Below are 25,020 nucleotides of genomic sequence, written 5' to 3' on the forward strand. Positions count from 1 at the left end.
ACATATCCCAGACTGTGATCACCCCCCAAAAATCTGCTTTGCATTTATAATATTGAAAATAATTAATTTTTTGTGTTTGTGTCTCTGAAAACATAGTGGCATGATGACAAAAACCTGGCATTTAAAGGGTTAAAATTCTGAAAATAATGAATATTTGATGCTTATGATGTCGGTTAAAAAAGTAATGAAAGTATAAAGAAAAGCACATTGTTGTGCAAAGCGATGCGAGTGTGTGTTAAATGTTAATTATTTTGTCTTTGCAGTCAAAAAAGATTCACAAATCATCGTTTTGTTGCTTCGCGTCTCAACTTTATTTAAATCCGTCATAAACAGCTTAGTCGGAAAACTGTGGTTTTTGAAATAAAGGTAAAAAAAAAAAATATTTTGTGCATGAAAGCGTTGTCGATGTCCTCAAACTGACTCAGATGTTTGTCCATCTTCAGGGACAACGACATCACAGGTGTGCTGGACCACACCTTCTGCGTCGAACACAACGCCTACGGGGAGATCATCCAGCACGAACTCAAGCCCAACGGGAAGAGCATCCCCGTCACGCAGGACACCAAGAAGGAGTACGTCCGCCTCTACGTCAACTGGCGTTTCCTGCGAGGCATCGAGGCTCAGTTCCTCGCTCTGCAGAAAGGCTTCAACGAGGTCATCCCCCAACACCTGCTCAAGGCTTTCGACGAGAAGGAGCTCGAGGTACCGCCGCTGACCTTTCTTCACGCCATAGATCAGAGACTCGACTTTACCAGTCGAGAGGCCACGTACACATTTCTAGGATTTAAGGATGTTTCCCGGATTTTAGCACATTTCTACGATTTTAGAATGATTTTAGGATTTAAAGACACATCTAGGATTGTGGGACATTTCTTGGATGTTCGGCAGTTTGTAGGATTTTAGGTTTTTTCTAGGTTTTTTTCGAAAGTTTCTCAGATTTTAGCACATTTCTCTGATTTTAGGACATTTCCTGCATTTCAGTACTTTTTTAGGATTTTTGGAAAGTTTCTAGGATTGTGGGCCATTTCTCGGATTTTAGGCAATTTCCAGGATATTGACTTTTCTAGGATTTTAGAATGTTTTTTTGGAATTTTGAAAATATCCCAAATTTTTAGGACATTTATTTAGATTTTTGGGAATTTCTCGGATTTGGGGCCATTTCTCTAATTTAATTACGTTTGTAGAATTTTGGAGCAATTCTTGGATTTTAGGACATGTCTCAGATTTTAGTACGTGTACATTTCTAGGACATTAGGATCTTAGCTAGGACCTCTGTCGAGGGGTGTGGGGATCCTCCACTGGCACTTAGTTGATAAATAAGCTCTATTTTAAAAGCTGTTTCATGGACTCTGGCACCTTATGTAGACTAAAAGTACAAAAACAATTCATAGTGTGACTCACTTTATTTTTATTGTGAATTAGAAATTGGTTGGGGGGACGACTGGCACCCTATCAGGGACCAGATTTGACCCACAGACTGTAAATTGAGTATCACTGATTGAGACTTAGACTTAGACTTAGACTTAGACTTAGATGTAGATCAGCTCATTGAAAGGATTTCACTGCACTCTTAATAAAATCTCCACCTCTCTCCTCGACCTGCAGCTGATTGTTTGCGGTTTGGGTAAAATCGACATCAACGACTGGAAGTCCAACACGCGGCTCAAACACTGCACACCAGACAGCAACATCGTGAAGTGGTTCTGGAAAGCCGTGGAGTCGTTTGACGAGGAGCGCCGAGCGCGGCTGCTGCAGTTCGTCACCGGCTCCTCCAGAGTTCCCCTGCAAGGATTCAAGGCTCTCCAAGGTAACAAAAATCCGGACGAAACCCGCGTACACCTGCGTGTGTAGTCACGTAAACGCGCGTATTGTTCTCCATAGCTCGGCGTGAGCAGCTGCCTCTTTCAGCGCTCTGAAGCCTCATCAGCATCATGCAGCTGAGAGAGACGTCGCGTGTTAATGTGACGTCAGATCATCATGTTCAGAGGCGCGGTCGTCTTCACACGGCGCTCTACGCTCACACGCTCTCTCGACACTGGCCCGTGTGCGTGTGTGTGTGTGTGTGTGTGTGTGTGTGTGTGTGTGTGTGTGTGTGTGTGTGTGTGTGTGTGTGTGTGTGTGTGTGTGTGTGTGTGAGTGATTCGGTGTCTCTGACCTGAGGTGAACCCTGAGTGTGTGCTCAATGCAGCGGGTCGATGGGTTCATCCTGGCAGACGGCGCTGCCCGGAGCCAGAGCGCCGGGCACGAAGAGTACACCGAGGTCCACACACACCTCACATAATAATAATGATAATAATCTTTATTTATATAGCACATAAAGTGCTTCCCAAATAAAAAGGTTTACAGAATAAAAACAATGTCTGACAAATAAAATAAAATAAAATAAAATAAATAAATAAAAAAATAAATAAATAAATAAATAAATAAAATTAAAATTAAATTAAAATAAAATAAAGACAATAAAATAAAATAAATAAATAAATAAATAAAATTAAAATAAAATAAAGACAATAAAATAAAATAAAACTAAAATAGCAACCTGTTTTCTAAGACAAGTAAAAGCTTCACAGTGGGATACCTGACGTATTTTAATGTCGTAGAAACAAAATCTTTAGCTTGTGTTAATTTACCACAAATCTTATTTCACACATCCAACCAAAACTAAAACCAAAAAGCCTTCAGACGAGGGAACAGAGGTGCTGAAATGCAAACTCATGTCTGGGTTTTAGGATTCAGTACTGGGCTTCTCTGTATGTGATGCTGAAAAAAATGAAATGACTTTATTAAAATGTCAAAGAGAGACCGGATGTGCAGCGAAGGTCCGTTTGTAAAAATGAACTGTGTTGATCCAGGTGCAGCTGGACCGCGGCTCTTCACCATCCACCAGATCGACGCCAGCACCAACAACCTGCCCAAAGCCCACACCTGGTGAGGACGCGTCCGCCTCACAGACTTTTCTCAGAGTTTAACAAGTTTAAAGGATTATAGGACATTTTTAGGATTGTAGGACATATCTCAGATGTTAGGACGTTTCTCTGATTTTAGGACATTTCTTTGCTTTTGAGACTTTATTTTATTTTATGACATTTCTAGGATTTTGGGATGTTTCCCAGGTTTTAGGACTTTTCTATAATTTTCGGCGTTTTTTAGGATTTTTGGATGTATGTTGGAGGTTTGAATTTTCTAGACTTGTAAGATGTTTTTAGGATTGTAGAACGTGTCTCTGATTTTAGAACGTTTCTAAGATTTTAAGATGTTTCTCTGATTTTAGGACATTTCTCGGGTTTTATGACTTTCAGAGATTTTAGGATTGGTCCCAGATTTTTTAAAGAAAAAAATTCTAAGATTATAGGATGTTTCTCAGGTTTTGGGATGTTTCTCTGACTTTATGACATGAGCGTTTCAGACAAAGGAACTGAAAGGTTGTAATCAGTAATATCAAACCTTATTTTGCTTCCTTTATTTACGCAGCCGTGTTGTCGTTCAGACAGTATAATTACAGTTATAAAACTGTTCTTTCCTCCTTTTTTTCCGCCAGTTTCAACCGGATTGACATTCCTCCTTACGAGCACTACGACAAACTGTACGACAAGCTGCTCACCGCCATCGAGGAGACGTGCGGCTTCGCTGTAGAGTGAGTCACAGCTGCAGACGGAGCTCCGAAACAAACCAGAAGCAACGCAGTTTGGCCGTGACCCCCCACCCTCCCACTCCCCACCCTCGCAAATCTGCCCTCTCAGATGGGGGTCATCCTCGGTTGCCTCACCCGGGGACGCCCATACTTCCCGGGGACACGTGGCCAAGCTAAGGGACGGTGGGCGAAGACGACCACACAATGTCATGTGACTCTGGGTGTTTTTTTTAACCCTCAACCCTCCTTTATGTCTTTTTTTATCATTGAAAAGGATCTCTTCAGCTGCTAATAACTCAGACTATTTACTAACTTGTGGAAGCCGCACAAGTTGCAGGCTCTTCCTTTTTTTTTTTTTTTTGTTTTTCTAAGATCATTTTAGCATTTTAAAACAGACTGTATCCATGTAGCAATGCTCCATCTTCCCAAGCAGAACACACGGTCAGTCCACTCCGAAATTAACTGGTCTGTTTGCTAGAGCACAGGGTTATTAATGGTTACCGCAACCACTCGAAAACACTAAATTTGGAGTGTGCGTGACTCTGGTGCCTCCGAGCGATCACATTGGGGTTATCAGTAATGCCAAGGCTGGAAAACGAGGAAGGGCGAGACTAGAGACTGAATAAGGCCGAGCCTGACTGTTTACAACCCTCCAAAGACGGCAGCAGGGACCTCCGCTCCCGAGCCGCTGCCCGACACGTAGCGCTGCATCCCCACTAAATATTCCACACGTCCGACAGCTAAGTTTTGTTTGAAAATGAATGAAATGTGTTATTTTTATATAACAGGGAAGAAAAAAAACAATAAAATCCTATATAATATATATAATTTATTTCTGTTATATTCCAGAAACCCCTGTCCACTGTTTCCGAAAAACAAGATCTTTTAAATGTTATGTGTTTTAAATTATCGAAGACGATTTGTGAAAAAAACCTGACCGAATTTCACGTAAGTTAATGCTGTGGTTTTATTTCTCGACGTGACCTCTCACACTGTACAAGGAGAGAGATGTCTTAAAGAGCAAAAAAGTCTTAAAGGGATAGTTTGGATTTTTTGAAGTGGGGTTTTATGGGGCGTTTATTCACAGTCGGTGTGTTACATACTGTAGATTTCAGTCGGCACGCCCTCAGTTTGGAGAAGCAGACTGGAGTCCGACACAGACGAAGAAATGTGCTGCTGAGTCAGCGAAACAAATTTTAGCCACCGAAAAAAAGTCCCACCTGAAAATATCAAAATCAGCTAAGTGTACGCTATATTGAGAGTATTTATATTGCTGTAAATGACTTTTTACATTTTTTAATTTTTTGAGTGAATTCTTTTTTTTCGTTAAATATTTTTTGAGATTTTTTTGGGGAAAATTTATCAGTTTTCTTCCATTTTTTCACATTTTTTTCCTTTAAAACTTTTTGGTGTTTTTTTTTTCTATATAAAAGTTTTTTGTACTAAAACAAAGTTTTGGTGATTTTCTTATTCTTTATGATATTTGTTTGTTTTTCTAAAAAATGTTGGTTTTTTCTCTTTTTTTTCCCCTTAAAATCTTTTTGATGATTTTCAAAGAAAGAACGACTTCCAAACCTGGTGGCCAGCCAAAATATTTTAAAAAATACCGAAATCACACCATTGATCTCAGCTAGAAACTGTAAAAACGGAAATTATCATTGAAAGGGTCAGAAAGTGAAAAAAAACCAAATAAAACAAAAGCCACTCCTGAGCCCAACGACGCCATCCGTCTTACATTTAGGTAAAGCAGTGAAAACACTCTTAATAAAGCGTACATTTAAAATTATGTTGATTTTTATTTCTGTGGCTAAAATAGTTTTTATTATCGCCCTCGTCCACGAGTAGATCGCTTTGCTTCAGTGTCGGACTCCAGCCTGCTTCTCCAAACTGTATCCAAAACACTGACGATGTTGAAGTACCACATACAAACCGCCCAAAAAACTGAACTGTCCCTTTAAACACACAACGTCCTCTGAGTGCCATAATCATTTTGAATGAATGACTCTTTGCTAATATTGAGCGGACCCTTTAAATTCTGCTGATTTCATCCTGGAGCTACATGTGGTGTTGACGTTTCACTACGCGTTTTTTAACACTTTGTCATTCGTAGCTGGGCTTTATTAACGTCACCAACACGAAACCTAACTCTGATTTCAAACGGTGTTCTGTTCAGTCCAAAGCCCGTCTTTACTGTGTTGAAAAAAACAAAAAAGAAAAACCTCGACTACCTTCTAGCTACGTGGTGCTAAAATAGCGTTTGTCTCGCATTGGCATACTACTGCTGAAAGTGCACACTACACTGCTCGTGCTCATTTGTGTTTGTGGCCACGAAACGTCATCAGGAGCTCTTGGCCGGCCGCGTTCTCAGGAGATGTCATACGTCGTTTTTAACGTCCTTTGATTTGACGACTGATGAGAAACTAATTCTGGACATTTTTATTGGTTTTCTGAATGTTTAAGTTTGATATTTTTCACCTTGACCTTTTTTTTGTCTAAGTGACTAATAAGAACAACAAGTTTTGAAACTGATCCAGTATTTCGGGAGAGTGCTGCAACAGGAAGTCGCAAAACAGGCTGCAACGTAACCACTCGAGGCATGTTCGCAATTTATGTCCACTAAAAGTGTTAATATTTGGGTTTTTCTGTCACTGACGGAGCATCATCAAATACATTTAAGAAAAGGGACGGAGCCTTTTGTCCACTCTGCATTCAAGTCGTCCGTATCCTCTTGCGTCTGCTGTTGACGTTTTGGGATGCCGTGATGTCAACATAAGCACATGGTGCGGTGCATGTTTAGACAACACAAACACATGGCGACCAACGCTAAGACGTCAACAAATGCACGTTCTGGCACAGGTGGTCAGGATAAGGTGTAGAAAACAAACATCCAGACGGGAAGCGAACACCAGAGTCAGGCATGAAAGTCCGGGGTTTGTTGGATCCATCCACCACCCCTCCAGTCCAACAGGGACCCTCGAACCCCTTATAATACGTCGTTATTGAGTGTTTCAACAAGACGCCGTCCAGCAGCGTACCGTGTTGACGCAACAGATGCCGTCTGGCCGCGTTCTCGTCTGACGTCGACCGTCCGTCCGTCTGTCGGCGTATAATAACACCGCAGATGATTCCTTCCGGGCGTGATCTCAGCTGATGGCGTATCACGCAGACGCTAAAGGTGGCAAAAGCGGCTTCAGAATGAGAACGAGTCTGTTAACCCTTTGAAATCTGGAGCTACATCACAGTTTTTTTAGATGCGTTTCACATAAAATCTGAGCAAATTTGTGCAAGAAAATGGGAAAAAAAAGGCAAATAGCAACTTGTTTGAAAATGTTGCAGAACATTAGTAGATTCATAAAATGATTTTTAAAAACAGATAGGGAAAAACTGCATTTATATTTATCATAATTACATATTTAAAAGTATTTTACACAATTATTATACTTTTTAAGAAATTTTCCAGGTCTTTTTTGTTTTTTGTTTTCTTTATTTTTCGAAACAAATTTTCAGGTACTTTTCATTGTACTTTTTACTGTCTTCTTTGCTCATTGCCTTCTTCCTCCCATGTTTTTGAGACAAATCTGGGAAGTTTGCTCAGGTTTCGAAGGGTTAAACTCATAATATCCTTATTTAGCTGCTTCACAATGAAAGCTTTTGCGTTAAAATTGACCTCAGTTGGGATCCTCTCCACAGAGATGTCAGACACTGACTGTGTGAGCTCAGAGTCGTTACATTGTAGCCTGTTTCTCCTGCTGCACTTTCGCCGAATACTGAACCAAAAAATTGTTCCCATTAGTCCAAAAAAAAGTGAAAACAGGGTCAAGGTAAAAAAAAAACGTACCCTTTAAGAGGTTTTGAGTCTTGTTGTAAAAATTACTTTCCCCACAGCAGACCACAAACACACAGTAACCGTTGCATGTGTCCAAATGTGCTTTATTTTGAAAGGGAACTGAGTGAGCTGAATCCTGTTTCCGCCTGCTACAGTCCCGTCAGTGACTTTTTTTATTTAGAGAGATTTGGGGGGGTTGTTTTCTACGATTTAAAAATGAAATTCTTGAATGTTTTCAAAAGATGCTGCCTGTCTAGCAATCTCTACGACCGTGGACTGTTCTTAACGTTTGCGTACACACGAAAAACAATGTTTTTTTCTTTTTTTCATGCGGACGAGTGTATGCAAAGTGAAGTGTCCTCAGATGGTGCTTTGTACAGTAATAAGATATTGTTCATATATGTGGATCAAACGACCTGTAATTTATCTTTAACTTAAAAATGAAAAGAGGAATTGCACACAAACAGATGTAAGGTTGCCGCGTGTATTTAACGGTGACGTCTCTAACAGATATTCATTCGCCTTTAAGTCCAGTGCACAAGCCGATGGCCCTACTTTCTGTTCCCACACTACACCGCTCAGCGTCGCCCGCAGCTGCCTCTCGTCCACCAACTTTTTTATTTCAAAAAGCTGAGAGAAGGCGCTCTTTTTTTTGTTTTTTTTTTAAATAGCATGATCCACTAGCAGGACTATATCTCTCATAGCTGACTGATGCAATTTGATGTATGTTAACACTTTCATTTTGTAAGAGTATTTTATTTTTGTGTGTAATTAGTTCTAATTAAACTTGCCTTTGTCTAACAATGTAAGGCCTTGTACAAACATACGTCCTGTCCTTTTTTTTTCATTTTATAAAAGCTTTTGCATCTGATTTACTGCTTATTCACAGCAGAGGACGACTTTAAAGGGATAGTTCGGATTTTTCTTTAGCAACTTAACAAGACATGGCTTAAAAATGATCAAGAAATTAATAAAGAGTTGCAGAAAAATTACCTGAAAATAACAAAAAATGAAAAAGTAAAAAAAAAAAACAACAAACAAGACAATGACCCCCCCTGCCCCCAAAATAATAATAATAATAATTTTTAATCTATTATAAAATAATTATAAATATAATTTTCTGGACTTTTTTCCCTTTTCTATTTATTTAATTTTTTAAAATAATTTTCTTATAATCATCTCTCCTTCGTAAAAACATATTTTCAGGTCATTGTCTTGTCACCTTTTACAAATTTCTCACATTTTTTCGGGACATTGTTTGCCAGGGTGGCCATTTTTTCTCCCATACTTTTTTTTAAATCATACAAACAAACATTTTCCAGAGAGCTATGTTTCTAATTATCAAAATGATATATTTAAAATTACTTTACAGAATGATTATAATGAATGATTCGAGCGTTTTTTTTTCTTTCAGGTTATTTCCTTGTTCATTTGTTTGTTGTTGTTTTTGTTTGTTTTAATTCCCAGTTTATTTTTTGTGCTAATTTTCAGGGACTTTTCTTGTATTTTTTACTTCTTTCTTGTTAATTTCTGACTTCCCATATTTCTGGGATAAATCAAACCACTTTGCCCAAATTTTACTTCCGTATTGGACACCAGTCTGCTTCTCCAAAGTGAGGGCGTGAAATCTGCTGTATGTAACACACTGACTGAAGTACCTCATACAAAAAAGTCAGAACTATCCCTTTAGCAGGTCCTTCGTCGCAGCAGTTATTTGCATGAGATCCGTAAATCGGAGGCTTGTTATTAACATACTGACTGAGAATAAAAGTCAAGTGGGGGGGTGATAAAGCTCTTTACATCTGAATGTCTTCATGTCTCTGACCCCCCACTGTGCACCGACTGATACCACTCTGGATTAAAGGTCTGGCAGATGGCTCTGTGGGGGGGCAGGGAAACCAGTTACAGCGACAAAGGATGAAGCTGTTGGAAAAATTATGTCAATTTTTCCCATAAATAATTCATCAAACGACTTAGATTCTTGAAAACTTCCACAGTAAAGTTGCAACAAGTTTTCTATTAAAGGATTAATTAATCGTTATCTGTTCTGATAATCAATAATTACATTAAACAGAAGAACAAACACTAGATCAAAGTACTAAATGAATTATCCAAAAAATATGTCACTTAGTTTACTGAGTGATAGAAAATGGGTCCCTTAAGTAAAATGTTTGGGAACCACTGTCATAGAGAATTAAAGCATTTTTTTCTTCTTCTTTTTTTTTTAATTTAAATTAATCCATATTAAATCAGGTAAGTACATTGAGATCAACATTTTTTTTTTCCAATGGAGATCTGAACAAAACAGCAGCATAAAAATAGTTACAAACGATGATAATTACAATAAAAACGTAAGAGAATAGACAGTAACGTGGAAATAATAACCCTCGCAGACTGTTTTGTGCATTTTATCTACTTTTTATTCTTGATTTTTTGGTGATTTTGGCTGTGTTCATGCATATGACATAAATTTTGGCGTGATTGAGTATTTTTGTGTGAATTTCCAGCTAAGTGTAAAATACACTGTGGAAACTAAATAGTTACATTCAGACTATTAAGGTCAAAAAATGCTCCAATGAAACCGATTCAAGCTGACATTTTTGATCCCATCAAAGCAGAAAAACATGCATTATATTATTTTTAGGTGTCATTCTGGGCTTTTGACTTGGAATTTGTCATTTTTACTATTTTTCTCCCGATGAGATAATTATTTTTAACCATATTTATCATATGGAGAAAAATAGGTGCACTCTCACCATTAATGTTGCTGCTATTCACTGACATATCCTATAAAAATAAAATAAAATAAATAAATAAAAAATAGAAATAATAATAATAATAATAATCATCATAATCATAATCATAATCATAATAAGTATGAAATAATTAATTAATTTTTTCTTCTAAAAACAAAGTGGCATCATGTGAGAAACCTGGCATTTAAAGGGTTAATGAATATTTATAAATAGGACTGATGTTGGCTGGGAAATCTGGGAAAAACTCAATGAAAGTAGAATATAATAATAATGTATAATATTTTTAAAGCTTGATTTTGAAGAGCACATTTTGTGTGCAGATCGTTAAGAGTGTGTGTAACTTTTTGGTCCATTATTGAAATCAAAGGCAGCCTGTGAAGAAGTTTTTCCGCACTTTAAATATAATTTTAGTCATTTTGCACCCAAAAAAAATCTGTGATAATTATTTAAAATGTGCTTGTCAACAGACGTTAAGCGCAAATAAATCACACATTGGCACATTGTGTCTTATCAAAAAATAACAATAAAATAAAAGTCACCCCTTTTGATGTTTGGGTTGGTCCGGATGACGTCATTTACAGTAATAGACGGAAAGCCTCGTCAGAGCCGGATCACCACTTTCTGTCTGTCTCGTACATATCCTTCCGCGGACATTTGTTGAAATAACACAATGTATCAAACGGAAACGCGTTCAGTCGGAAATAAAAAACAAAACGTATTTACATATAACGTTTACGTGACGTTTTAAACTCCCTTGTGATCGGCTAAAACGTTACATAAATTGTGTTTGTGAATGATTTTGAATAAACCTCGCGTGTGATTTTTTTTCGTTTGTCTAACTTATCTTAGAAAATACAGCAAGTGGGTGATTAGGGGATAAATAAATAGTATTTTCGATTAAATTTATAGTGAATTTAACGCGCGGTTTCACCGGTGTGTAGCGGGTCTATGTTGTCAGCCGGCAGGAGTTGAAGTTGAAAAAAAAAACGTGCGGCGGATGAATACATCGGAAGAGTGACTTCCTCGTGCCATATAAACCGGGCCTCATTTTCACATTACCGGCATTTCACCGCTGCCGGCCGGTCGGGATTTTTTTTTAAGTCAAAAACCACAGCAAAAAAAGGATATTTATCTATTTTTATTTTTATTAAACTTGTTTACTTAAAAAAAAATATGCCTGGATATTCCGACAGAGACCGCGGCAGAGACAGAGACAGAGGGTGAGTCGGTTTTTTAACGGTTTTAACGAGTTTCTGCCTCGTTTGATTCGTCGACGAGACTAAAGAAAAACGAACTGAAAAAGTGTTAAATGTTTGATAACATGATAGGAATTAGGATTTGCTTTTTATTTTCGACAGATGAAGTACAAATTTAAGAGGCTGACTGGCTCTATTTGTCGACGCGAGGCGCCGGGCGGATGGCCCGTTGTCTTTGGCTCGCGGCCTAGTTTGGCCTCGTGCCCCGGCACGGCGGCTTCTCGTTAGCTTCAGGGGTAGCTCAACGGCTGCTAACACCTAACCGCGATATACATAAAAACACACCCTTATTTACAGTTTAACTGTTTAGATCGTTTGTTTTTTAAAACGTACTAAAGTTCGGCGGCTAACGTCGCCGCTAACTCAGCTGGCTAGTCGGCTTTTCGCCATGTGGCACCGTGAATGCGGACACAAAATGCCGGCTGATTTTTTCCATTGTTCCTCTGCTGGCTGGAAAGTATATGACAGCTTCGTGTTTTCAGAGTGACGCAGTTAGACCTCAGCTCGTTATAAAAGCCGTCGTCGTTGTTGTCACCGCCGTGAATGTTTCGCGTGGGTGCAGCCTGACTTTGTGACTTTAATTGCAGGTATGGCGGCGGCCCTCCCCGTTTTGGTGGCAACCGCGGAGGCGGCGGCGGAGGAAAGTTCGGTAACCCCGGCGAACGGCTGCGGAAGAAGCAGTGGAACCTCGACGAACTCCCAAAGTTTGAGAAGAACTTCTACCAGCAGCACGCCGACGTCGCGCGGAGGTCTCCGGTATGTAGTCAGCGTGGTCCGTCCACCTAATGTTACATAACACTGTGTTCAATGTGTTCCTCCTGCACGTGTTTCCGTTATGCAATCCTGAACATCGCCGTGCTTTCTCTTATCTGCAGCAAGAAGTCGAACAGTACCGGAGAGCCAAAACCATCACATTTAAGGGGAGAGATTGCCCAAATCCCATCATCAAGTTCCACGAGGCCAACTTTCCATGTAAGTTTAACTTAAAGTGTGAAATAAATCTCAGAGGAAGGTCTTTGCATCTCAGATAACCTTTTGAAACCCGAGAAATTTTGATTTTTTTTTTCAAAAAACAACATGGAAAAGACATGGCAAGACAATTTTCTTTGTTTAAAGGATCCCCATCAGCTGACACATGGGCAACACGTTAGGCATCCTGGGCTTTGGGGAGACCATATTTTCATTTTCATTAAAATTGTAAACACAGTGGTTCAAAATATCATCTATAGGTTTGATTAACTACTAATATCTGTAACAATATTGGCCTTGAAAAACCAATATCAACAGACCTCAGTTAAAAGCCTGTAATTCATTGTTCTCAAAATGAGGCCTTAAAAAGTCTGAAATTTGTTGAAAGTCTTATTTTGTTTACAAAGGTAGTCTTTTTTTTTTTTTTACAGTGTTGTTACCAAGCTAATGGGGAAAGTTTCATTACACTCATTACAAGTTGCAACAATGTTATGAAGAAAAACATTCAATTAAATGTTCAAAGAACATTTTAAGGATTATTTAAAATAAAGCTCCTTTAAGGTTATATGTTAAATAAGGTGTAATGTTTTAACAGCAGCAGACTGAGGATGGTATGTTGGTGCTGAGAGGTGACAGATCATAGTTCCCCTTAAAAACGCTCCCACAATGTTTCACGAGAACAAACAGTGAACATGTTAAACTAAAATAAAACTTGCTGCTGAAAATGTTACTAATACATTGCATTTGTTGCATTGTACCATTTTTTGAGAACCATAAGAGGCTATAAATGAACAGTTTGCATTATATCCTTCACACTTTTGTCTGTATGGCTGAAGTAAAATTTAAAGCTAATTTTTGGGCCGTATTCTTGTCATCTTGTACTACTTTGCATTCTTTTCAGTTGTTAGAGGTTTTGATGTTTAAATGTCAAAGCCAGAGAAAACTGGTGCTGTTTCAGGGTTTAAAGAGTTAATGTTTGTCCTCTTGTCTCCAGCGTATGTGATGGATGTGATCAACAAACAGAACTGGACTGACCCGACGCCCATCCAGGCTCAGGGCTGGCCTCTGGCTCTCAGCGGAAAGGACATGGTGGGAATCGCACAGACCGGCTCTGGCAAGACGCTTTCTGTAAGTTTCCTGTTTTCTGACTTGAGTTTTGATCAATAAATGCTGCTTAATATCTGTTCTGACGCGTCTGATCAGTTATGTTTTACTACTTCTCTCTATACACACTTGAATTATCAGTTTTCTTTTACTGCATTTGGATATCTTTCATCAGAATTTAAACCTAAAAACTGAGGAGATTGGTTTGATTTCTTTCAAAAACACAAAAAAGAGCAACTTGGCAAGAAATATCCTGCAAACTGCAAAAAAAATGGTAAAGGGTGACAGGGAAAATACCTTAAATAGTTTAGGTTTATAAGATATTTTCAAACATAAGTGGAATTTTTTTTTAAACCATTTTCTGTAATTTTTCAGACAATTTTCTTATTTCCAATTCTTGTTCAGTTCCTGCTCTGATGTTTTTAAAGAAATCTTACCAGTGTGCGTAGGTTGGGTCAACAGGTGATTTTAACTTCTACCAAAGTCTTTTTCTGGCAAGATATTTGTACTTCTACTCAGGTACGCCTCTCATGTACTTCATCCATGACTGGTTATAAGCAGTTTATTTTTACTACAGCACTTAATTTACGTAAAGAGTGATTTTAACTTTGATCAGTCAAACAGCAAAATGAAGGTCAGTTATTGTTTAGGCAGTAAGGATGGGCAGGGCGAGTCCACGTTATCCATCTTGCAGGATGTTATGTTTTAAAGGTTACACTTTAAAGCTAAGCTCGTGGAGGTGACTGTTTCGTGTGTTTGCTTTGCAGTATTTGTTGCCTGCAATTGTGCACATCTGCCACCAGCCTTTCTTGGAGCGCGGAGATGGTCCCATTGTAAGTATCGATGATTTAATGCATCGTCACATTTCTCCTACGTACTTTTAGCACATTTCAGTCAAGATAAAACTACATACAGACGAAGAGAAAGAGTAATCTTTTCCATAACATAAACATAATTTGCTATATTTATGTGCTCCTGTATTTTGGGAGGGTATTCAGGAAGTCGCCGGTGCCTTATTGTGACTTTGAAACCTGCATGGTCTCAAACACTGGAACTGAAATGTGTAGTCTGTGTATTTAAAATGTCATTATTTCCTTTTTTACAGTGTTTGGTGCTGGCCCCGACCCGTGAGCTGGCTCAGCAGGTGCAACAGGTAGCTGCAGAATACGGCAGAGCTTCTCGCCTAAAGTCCACCTGCATCTACGGTGGAGCGCCCAAGGGACCGCAGATCCGTGACCTGGAAAGAGGTATTTTTATTTATTTTAGCTCAGCACCTAAAAGATTGACATGTCTTGAGTTTAGTTCTCATCAACACTCGTCTTTTGAAGGTGTGGAGATCTGCATCGCCACTCCGGGAAGGCTCATCGACTTCCTCGAGGCCGGAAAGACAAACCTCCGTCGCTGCACTTACCTGGTGTTGGATGAGGCTGACAGAATGCTGGACATGGGTTTTGAACCACAGATCCGAAAAATTGTCGACCAAATCAGGGTGAGCTTGTGGCTATAAATGCATGAAGAAGTGAAATACTTAAATAAATGAATAATCAGCAGTTAGAGCGGTGTGTCGGCATGAATCTGCTGATGTGACAGGTGATAGATACTGATTCTGTTCTCTGCATTTTATTGTGAATGATACTGTTAGTGAGGTGATGTACTGCATTAAAAAACATGAAAACTCATTGTATGAATAACATTATAGCCACTGTGTGCATGAAGCTGTGTTTTTTTTTGAAATGCCGCTAAAACGGTACTATCAGTGTTTGTGTTTATCACAGTCAACCTACATCAAACCACATTTTCATCTCTGAGAAAAGGAATTACAATGTGTAGTAACAAAGTATATGTAGGATTCTTTAGGTAAACAAATTGAGAAAAATCTGTTTTTGAGATTTCATACAGTGGCACAAACGCCAATATTTTCATGGTCAAATGCATCGATTTTCTTTTTTTTGGGGGGAATGTTTTAATGACTCTCGTGTTTTTGCAGCCCGACCGTCAGACTCTGATGTGGAGCGCCACTTGGCCCAAAGAAGTCCGCCAGCTGGCTGAGGACTTCCTGAAGGACTACGTGCAGATCAACATCGGGGCGTTGCAGCTCAGCGCCAACCACAACATCCTGCAAATCGTGGACGTCTGCAACGACGGAGAGAAGGAGAACAAGTGAGTGTCAAAGCTGAGGTTTTAATAATAGCTCTTAAAAGATTTTGCAATTATAGTAACTGTCTTTTTTGTTTTATTTAATAAAGACTCATCCGTCTGCTGGAGGAAATCATGAGCGAGAAAGAGAACAAAACCATCATCTTTGTAGAGACGAAGAGACGCTGCGATGACCTCACCAGGAGGATGAGGCGGGACGGGTAAGAAATGAAAAATACTGTTTATGGGGACTGAGCTTACTGACTTATCAGACGATGTTTTAACAATTTCTTTATTATAGTATTTAATGTATGAATCAGTGTTTTATGCATTTGTCCTTGTCAAATAAACAAATACTAAAATATTGCATTAATTAATATGAAAAACCTTTGATCTCGTTAGGTGGCCCGCTATGGGAATCCATGGAGACAAAAGCCAGCAGGAGAGAGACTGGGTTCTTAACGGTAAGTTTGCATCTGCAGTGAATCAGCGAGTTTACGATGTTCCAGTGTTTGTCATTTAGACACAACAGCCTCCAGAGTGTTTGATCATGTCTTATTTTTATTTTTCAGAGTTCAAATACGGAAAGGCTCCGATTCTCATTGCCACAGACGTCGCCTCCAGGGGTCTAGGTCAGTATCCCCCCTAAAACGGTTTTCATACTCTTAATGTATTTTTAAAAAAAGAAAGTGTTTTTGCTTTCTTTAACTCTTCTGCTTCTTTCTGAGTTTCTCCCCTGACCCGAAGGAGCAGTCTGTGTGGCAGGGCCTTGGCATGACAAGCCCAGGTCTCCAGAGGGGGAAGGAGGATTCTTGGAGGTGTCCTGACTGGCGAGGCACGGGTCTCCCAGTCGTGCAGATATACAGAGGTGACCAGGCAAAGTGCAGCATAACGCGCTGGCCTGCCTAAAAAAAACAAATCACGGGGGGCGAGTTGAGGGCTGGCCACAGTTCCTCCCCCATATGCTGGTCTGTTCTCTGGCAATGGTTTGGACTGCTTCACACACCCAGGCTCTAACTGTCCCAGCTCAAAGCCCAGCTAGTCTCTGATTGTCTTGCATGTACGTTTTTTTTTACATATATTTATATATTTTTCGGGCGCTGCATTGCAAGCTATTTGAGTGGTTTGGAAGGCGCTTTCTGTTGGTTGTAAAAGCATGGGTGGCGTTAACGCTCTAAACTTGTGCCGGAAGAGCAGTCTGTCCGATCGATCATACCCTCACCTCTGTAATGACATGGCTACTGGCGCTTTTGGTGACAGTGGGACATGCTAAGTTGGACACCCTTGGACAAAAAAAAATCCAAGCTCACACTCCTCCCTCGCCTGCGTTTCAAAGTCATGTCGAGACCTGCCAACGAGAGACGTTCTGATCAAGTGAACACTGGATGAATCTTGCCGTGCAGAGAGTGCACAGTTTGTAGGCATCCTGCACTTTGGTTCAGAGCTACCCTTTTTTTTTTTTTTTTTTTTTGGTTTTTCTGGCAAGAGACTCTGCAGTGTGAGCTTTGTAGTGAGCGTCTCTGGAGCCTGACAAAGGGACCTCGGTTAAGTGCTAGCTCAACAACACTAGGAGGCAGTAGTGTGCATAGCAGCCCTACTGTAGAGACTCCTGTGGGTCTCTTGACAATATGTGGGGCGTGTGCTGCAATGGGAATGGACTAATGCATACTCCAAAAAATGGTAAGACTTCTGATCCATTCTTTCCGAGGGTGGTTGGCAGTGTTTAGCGGGGTGGGTTTTTATTTTTATCCCACTGGATTGGAAGCTGATGGAGTGTGCATTGTTTCTCTTTTCCCACCGTAGTGTCCCTGAAAGGAGTTGAATGTTTACGGTTTTGACTAATGCTAGTCTTTTGCAGCTTTGTGGCTTTGCCAGCCGACCTCCCGACCGCACTAACTTGGCCTTTTTGTTTTTGATCTGGTTGTCGTGGTGGCGCCGGCGCACGTCTCCCATGTGCCGTCCTCTTCCTTTTCCTTTATGCCACAACGCAACACAATCTTACAGATGTTGAAGATGTGAAATTTGTCATCAACTTTGACTACCCCAACAACTCTGAGGACTATATCCACCGCATTGGCCGAACGGCTCGTAGCCAAAAGACAGGCACGGCCTACACCTTCTTCACTCCCAACAACATGAGGCAGGCCAGCGACCTCATCTCTGTGCTCCGCGAGGCCAACCAGGCGATCAACCCCAAGCTCCTCCAGATGGCGGAAGACAGAGGAGGTAAATCTAATTGGTGAGATACAGAAACTGTGCTGTGAAGTGCAGCCGCTTTTACTTCTCTGCTGCTCTCCTTTGCTTGTTCTGAGAGGTGGATTCATTCACCGATAAAAACTTCTGTATCTCAAATCAATTTTTGTCAAACGGACAGTGCACCTAAAAATCAAAAATGCATGTTTTTGCTGTAGCCAGTAGTGCCATTTATCAGCTGTTTTTGTGAGAGCTGCAGTTTTGGAGAAATCTGCCTTCCCTCGAGTCTGATGGAACCAGGTCTGCTCCATAATAATGGGTCGGCGTTATGACTAAAAAAATGAAATATTTTTGCAATTACAGTATTGACAGTATAGAGTATTTTCAAAACTGGAGAAATAATGAAGGATGCAGGATACAAAATGTCGTAAATTCAATACAAAACAACAAAAGTGCAAAATAAAGAAATAAAATAAATCATTAAAAAAGTTTTTTTTAGTTATAAGTTAACAAACCTAACGTGTGCCTTTTAGTTAAAAAAAAAAAAAAAAAGTGAGTGAGATTTTTTTTCCCTCTGCATTAAATGCAACATTCATCAACACTATGAAGTAATTATGTCAAAAAATCGAAATACTGAGTGTCAAAATATGATTTTTTTTCCTAAAATAATGAAACTTAAACTGATGCTGAACACTGCCGGCGTCCTCGGCTGAGCTGTAATGTCAGCAAACCGAGTGACGTCCCTGCAGCCGATATCTCAAACTCTGACTGATAAATGTCTCCACAGCTAAGAGGAAAAATATCTAATTTTGATTTTTGGGTGAACTATCCATTAATAACTGTTTACATTTTAGGAGAAAAAACTGTGGCGGCGCCTCTGTAAAATCTGTTGTCCTTTCCAGGTCGTTCAAGGGGAGGCAGAGGTGGCGACTATAGAGACGACCGTCGGGATAGGTATTCTGGAAGGCGTGATTTTGGCAGTTTTAGGGACCGGGATAACGGAAGCAGGTTTGACAACGGACCAAACAAAGCCTTTGGCACAAACACACAGAACGGAGGCTACGGGGGCAACAACAGCGCCAGCAGCTACAACGGAAGCAGCTACAACGGCAACGGACAGTCCAACTTCAGCAACAACCAGACGGGCGCCTTCGGAGGTCAGAACTTCCAGGCTCAGCAGTTCGCTCTCGGTAAGGGCGCCGCGCAGACGGGCGCCGCTCATCCCCCGTTCCCCTTCCCCCAGGCACAGGCGCCGCAGCAGCACCCCCCGCCGCTGGTGCCGTACCCGATGCCTCCTCAGTTCTCTCAGTAAAAACACACCACAAACTTGAAAGAAGTAATTTATTGCTTTTTTGTCTTGTTTTAAGTTCTACACTTGATCCAGAATTTTTTTGTATTCACACGACAGGGTTTCAAACAACGTCGACCTCTATTACGCCTTTTAAGATCTGCAGTGCAGCAGTAGTGGTGTTGCGCACTTGTTTTCCTATTTAATTTGTTACATTCCTCAGTAACGTTTAGTTATGTTTTGTACTAGGTAATTACAAATGTATTGATTTTTTTCATGTGTATCATTGAAAGTGATGTTAAGCTCCGAACTTGGAAGTGCACTGCATGATCTTTCAAATAAAACCCAAAAAGAGACCATGTTTTTGATTTTGTTTTTATTCCTCCAAACTTTGAAGCGATACGGGATTAACTTACCTTCATTTGGCGTCGGAACAATCGGAGAAATTAGTTTCTGACTGGGAAAACTCGCAATGCCCCGAAAGGCGGCAAAAAGTTCGATACACAAGCTGACGTCATATGTGCAAAGCGTGGCAGAGTTTCCATGATGGTCACGAAATTCGTAAGATTTTCACGTCATGGAAAACCTTGATGTCAAAAATTTTCAGTCGTGTCTTCCAAGCCTGGAAAAGTCCTGGAAGTAGTAAAAATCATTGAACATTTTGCAGAAGTCATTGATTTTTGTTGTGTGATATGAAGTTGTTGCAGTAATCTTTCAGCTTTATTTTCTGTTGCTGTCGATGTAACGCAGCTCTAATATCTGACTTTATGTTTACCATCACGTACATTTTGTGTGTGTGTGTATATGTATATATGTATGTATATACACACACACATGCATGCATGCATGAATGAATTTTGTGTGGGAACTCTTGATATTGCATGTCGATATTTGTTGTTCAGTTTGTAAACGTGTTTATCAGTTGTGGATTATTGACACAAATGTGATACGAAGACTTGACAAAATCACGGAGGACTTGCAACTTGACTTAAACGCCAGTGACCTCTGACTTCACTTGGACTTAAATACTTGAAACCTTCCTGTAAATGCAGTAATTTAAGAGGTTTCCTCTCCTGAATCTTCTAACTTTAACACTGTTTATTTTTTCCCCACAAGTCGACACTTAATTCCCCTCTGTCACGTTTTTAAACCATCACGTTACAGGAGAAAACCATCAGGAACCGACATCAACTTTTAAAGTACTGAAGGTACAAAAACACAACACTAGAGTAGCAACAACTCTCAAAACTTGTTTTAACACTTTGAACAAATTTGTAGGTTTAATTAAAATAAACAAGCTCCCATCCCTCTTTAAAAAATGCAACAAAAGACAATGAGCAACTAAAACACGTCCCCAAAACAGCCAGAATTATGCAAAAAGTTACAAGAAATGTCCCCTAAAATAAGCACACAAAAGTAAGATTAGTAGTGGTAGTAGCATTATTACTACTATTAAGTTTTTGGAGAAATGTTTGCATTAGTCAAACATCAAAGAAAAACAAAAAAATCTAGAAAAATAGATTTGTTTTTTTTTTAAAAAAAAAAGAAAAATATCAGCAACATACGTTAATGTTATGCAGGATTTGTGTTGACATCCGTTATTTGGTTTATAGTAACTGAACAGCTGCTGTTCCTGTTGGTGTCCAGCAGGTGTCGTGTTTCACAAACTAACAGCCTCAGATATCACGGAGCCTCAGACACCAGCTGTCCTCCATAATAATGATAATAAAAATAAAAATATTTATAATAATCATATTTCAGTCCTGAAATGTGCAGCGACCCTCTGCTGACTGTCCAGTTCTGCTTTTGTGAAAACATTTGTGACAAAATCTAAAAACAAATGAATCTGTTTGAGTTCAACCTCTTCCTCCTCACACTTTGTTCTCGTGTCTCGGCAGCAGAGAGGGATCGGCAACTCGTTCGCCCTGTCGGTCTCGTGCCCGTCACGCGGGCACCGATGACTTGTAGGGTGGCAGCTTTAATGACATATTTTGATATCTATAATTAAAACTAGCTCGTTCGGGTTGTCAGCAGCTCCGTAAAATCTAAAAAATGTATTAAAGTTTTTAAATGTGAGGCCTGAAAATGCATTAAATAATCTTAGATTTGAATTTATGGGGTCTGTTTACCACAAACATTTAATCTAATTTAATTCATTCATGTGAAATGACCTGCGTTTGGACAAAGTCAAGCCAAGGGGCCAAGTTTATTATAAATAATTATTAATATTTTTTCCCTGAGTGACCCTATAATTAGACCTTTGTTCCCTGGATTGAAATCACTTCTAGTAAATTTAGAAAATTATTTTTTTTAAATTAAAGGTGGAAAAAGTCTGGAGAATATTTATAACCATCATTATTATATATTTAAAATTATTTTGCAGAATTATTATAAATTTCAAGCAAACCTTTCAGGTGATTTATTTATTTTAAATTGAATTACATTTTTATTTTTTTGCTTTCCTGTTTGTTTTCCTGTTGCAATTTTCTTGTTTTAAAAAAATGTTTATTTTTACTTTTTCTAATATTTTGCTAATTTCTGTCATTTGAAATTGCTCAATGACCTTTGCCTACGTTTTGAACGAAATCAAGCCCAGATTTCAGAGTTGTAATTGCCTACCCCAGCTTTAAACCTCTGGCGTCGCTGATTTGTTTGTTGGTTTTATTATTTTTATGCGGCAGAGAGGCTCGTGAGGATGTGGGCGTGTGTGTCGCAGCAGAGCTGCGGCTCCACCCCAGAAATGTCGTGGATGATAAACGCCTGAGAGCGGGTCAGAGGTCAGCCTCGGCGCCTGTAGATTAGATCTGTGGGCGAACAGTACCTGCAGCTCAGGAGCGCTGAGGGCGCGGCCGATTTAAACTGCTTTCTACATATTTACAGAAGCGCGGCCTGGAAGCATGTGAGGAACGCACGCTGTGTCAATACTGAGCAGTTCTGTGTCAGAAGTCAGTTGTTTTTTCTTTTCTTCATCCAGATATGCGGCAGCCGCTCCCTGCGGCAACATTTGCATAAAAAACATGTTGAACTTGTAAAAAGTTTTTTTCTGTCTTCGGTGGAAAAATGAGCCGCAGAGACGCGGGGGGGGTTTGTATGTACGTTAGGTCAGGTGCTTATCGCTGGTGGATTGTGCAATGTGGAGTTTAAACTGGTGGGCTGCGCTCGATTACACACAGGGGTGGACAAAATAGCATGAACACCTGCTCCATGTGATAAAAAACTTCAGTTATATCACGTTTGTGAAGCTTTTAAAGATACTCAGCTTACAGCCCGCACGCCAAATCTGGCCCCTGATACACTGCCAGGTGCCCCTCCCCCCAACCATTTTATAATTAACAATACAAAAATTAAGCGATTCACACTGGTGTTTTTGTACTTTTAGTATACATAAAGTGCCAGAGTGAATGAAACAGCATCAAAATAGAGCTTTTTAATTAAAAAAAAAATAGTGAAAGCATCCCCAGACAGAGGCCCCAGCTAAGTGCAGTGTCCTAAAAATGTCCTAAAATCCCACAAACGTCCTAAAACCTAACATCTTAAAAATGTGCTTAATCCCGAAAATACTCCTTAAATCTTAGTGACGACCTGAAATCTTAGAAATGCCCTAAAATCCCTAAAATATAACAAAATCGTAAAAACATCCTGAAATCATAAAAACTGCCTAAAATCCTAGAAATCCCCCCAAAATCCTAGAAATGTCCTAAAGTTGTCTTTATGAACGTTCTTCTTAATGTTCGGGCAACATTGTCTATAATAATCAAAAAAATGTTGTTTTTTTTATTAATTGTGATCATATCACATTATATTTTCATTTAAAAAATGTCTGATCTCTGTCCTAACAGTAACATATTCTGAATGTTGTCATGTAACATCGTGGGAACGTTTTATAAACAGAACATCCTCTGATCTGTCACCTCCTAACATTATTATAATGTTAGTCAACATTTAACCTCACAGGAACATCATTTGAAATGATAAACATCCTTAAAACTATCTTTGAAGATTAGATGAAATTGTTTTTTTAATGTTGTTCAGTGGTTTTTGGTTTTGAGTGAATGTCAGGACTCGAGTGTCCCTGCTGAGCGTTTCTTTGCACGATGATCGATGTTATTCTTCGTCTGTGGCTGGTTTTGGTGTTTTGGTTCATCGGTGTACGTTGTGGTGTGTTGACCTGATTTCCTCACATAGCTTTTGTTTGTTTGTTTTGTTTGTTGATTAATTATTTGGTGGAAATATGATGATTATTCTGCAGGGATTGGTGCGCCTGTCCGTCTCAGCGGTTATCAGACACACACCCTGTGAACGACCTCTGTGCTACAGTGAAGAACGCAAACTTCAGCTGCTGTCAAAAGTGCAGAAGATAACATGCAAACCTACACTGCATGCATAGTTTGTTCGTGTGTGTGTGTTTTTTTTGCACAGTATTATGTGAGAACTGGAGGCCAAACAATGCGACTTCTTTCCGCCTCAGTGAAAAGAAAGTGGTTCAGCATGCCGCCCCGTCTCATGCTTGCTGTGGGTGTGTCGGACACACACCCTGAGCAGTTACTGCTCAAACCAACACCCACATACCTGCGAGGAGAGGGAGGGGCTAAAGGAGGAACTGACAGGTAGAAGATCGCACAGAGAGGAGTGAGTGACGGGACAAAAGAGAGGCGATGATCGAGGAGGCAACACAAAGGCGTCTCACTTCGCCTTGACCTTTGTCCCTCGCAGTACTTAAGCTTTAATTAATAGTTTTACGATGACAGTGTGTAAACAATGTGAATCCTTAGTGATAAAGTAAATGTTAAATCCAACAAATGTGCTAAAATCTTAGAAACGTCTTTAAATCCTAGAAATGTCCTTAAAAAACTGGAAATGTCCTAAGATCTCCAAAATGCTAGCAATGTCCCAGTCATACAAATGTCCGAAAATCCTAGAAATGTCTGAAATTCTGACAAATGTCCTGAAATGCGAGGAATGTCCTAAGATCCTCAAAATGTCCAAAAATGCTACAAATGTCCTAAAATCCGAGATATGTCCCAGAATCTTAGGAATGTCCTCAAGTCAAATGTCTAAAATACTAACAAATGTCCTAAAGACCAAGAAATGTCCCAAAATGCTAGAAATGTCCCAAAGTCCTACAAATGTCCTAAAATCCCAGAAATGTCTTAAATCCAAGAAATGTCCCAGAATCGTAGGAATGTCCTTAAATCCTACAAATGTCCCAAAATGCTAGAAATGTCCTAAAATCTTAGAAATGTCCTTAAATCCTAGAAATGTCCGAAAAAAACAGAAATGTCCTAACATTCTTAAAACATCCTAAAAAGTCCATAATGGTTTACGATGACAATTTGAATCCTTAGTGATTAACTAAGTGCTAAATCCAAGAAATGTCCTAAAATCCCCAAAATGTCCCAAAGTCTGAGGAATGTCCTAAAATCTTAGAAACATCCTCAAATCTTAGAAATGCACTAAAAAAAGAGAAATGTCCCAAGATCCTCAAAATGTCCTAAAGTGCTAGAAATGTCCCAGTCATACAAATGTCCTAAAATCCTAGAAATGTCTTAAAAGGCTTAATGTCCTAAAGAGGCTGTTATTAATAGTTTGACAATGAGTGTAAATCCTGAGTTATAAACTAAGTGCTAAAATCCTAGAAATGTCCCAAAGTCCTACAAATGTCCTAAAATCCCAGAAATGTCTTAAATCCGAGAAATGTCCCAGAATCGTAGGAATGTCCTTAAATCCTACAAATGTCCCAAAATGCTAGAAATGTCCTCAAGTCCTACAAATGTCATAAAATCTAAGAAATGTTCTAAAATTTTAGAAATGTCCTTAAATCCTAGAAATGTCCTAAAAAAACAGAAATTCTTAAAGCGTCC

At 39.4% G+C, this 25,020-nt stretch overlaps 2 protein-coding genes across 4 annotated transcripts in view; both read left to right on the top strand.

Annotated features, from left to right (window-relative positions):
- The window catches only part of LOC121956324 (E3 ubiquitin-protein ligase SMURF2), a 79,240-nt gene extending 70,957 nt beyond the window's left edge, over positions 1 to 8,283 (top strand). For both annotated transcript variants that reach the window (XM_088069355.1, XM_088069356.1), the window contains exons 16-19: positions 444 to 702; positions 1,606 to 1,807; positions 2,853 to 2,928; positions 3,539 to 8,283. In XM_088069355.1, coding sequence (XP_087925481.1) covers positions 444 to 702; positions 1,606 to 1,807; positions 2,853 to 2,928; positions 3,539 to 3,638 — 637 coding nt within the window. In that variant the 3' untranslated portion in view covers positions 3,639 to 8,283. The remainder of the gene's footprint in view (positions 1 to 443; positions 703 to 1,605; positions 1,808 to 2,852; positions 2,929 to 3,538) is intronic.
- Positions 8,284 to 11,271: 2,988 nt separating this feature from the next.
- Positions 11,272 to 19,515, top strand: ddx5 (DEAD (Asp-Glu-Ala-Asp) box helicase 5). Of its 2 annotated transcripts, none has more exons than XM_042504292.2 (13): positions 11,272 to 11,433; positions 12,057 to 12,225; positions 12,345 to 12,441; positions 13,433 to 13,566; positions 14,310 to 14,375; positions 14,648 to 14,789; positions 14,871 to 15,031; positions 15,530 to 15,702; positions 15,789 to 15,899; positions 16,081 to 16,142; positions 16,251 to 16,310; positions 17,683 to 17,904; positions 18,774 to 19,515. In XM_042504292.2, exons 1-13 carry the CDS (start codon positions 11,387 to 11,389, stop codon positions 19,181 to 19,183), a joined length of 1,854 nt encoding a protein of 617 aa, XP_042360226.1. In that variant the 5' UTR covers positions 11,272 to 11,386; the 3' UTR covers positions 19,184 to 19,515. The 2 variants fall into 2 exon arrangements, with proteins under 2 accessions (XP_042360226.1, XP_042360227.1); XM_042504293.2 differs by having other exon boundaries at positions 17,683 to 17,917; positions 18,774 to 19,008.
- The last annotated feature ends 5,505 nt before the right edge of the window (positions 19,516 to 25,020 follow it).

This window comes from Plectropomus leopardus, chromosome 18 (genome assembly GCF_026936395.1).
Source record: "Plectropomus leopardus strain MGB_pleo_1.0 chromosome 18, ASM2693639v1, whole genome shotgun sequence".
NCBI classification, from domain to species: Eukaryota; Metazoa; Chordata; class Actinopteri; order Perciformes; family Serranidae; genus Plectropomus; species Plectropomus leopardus.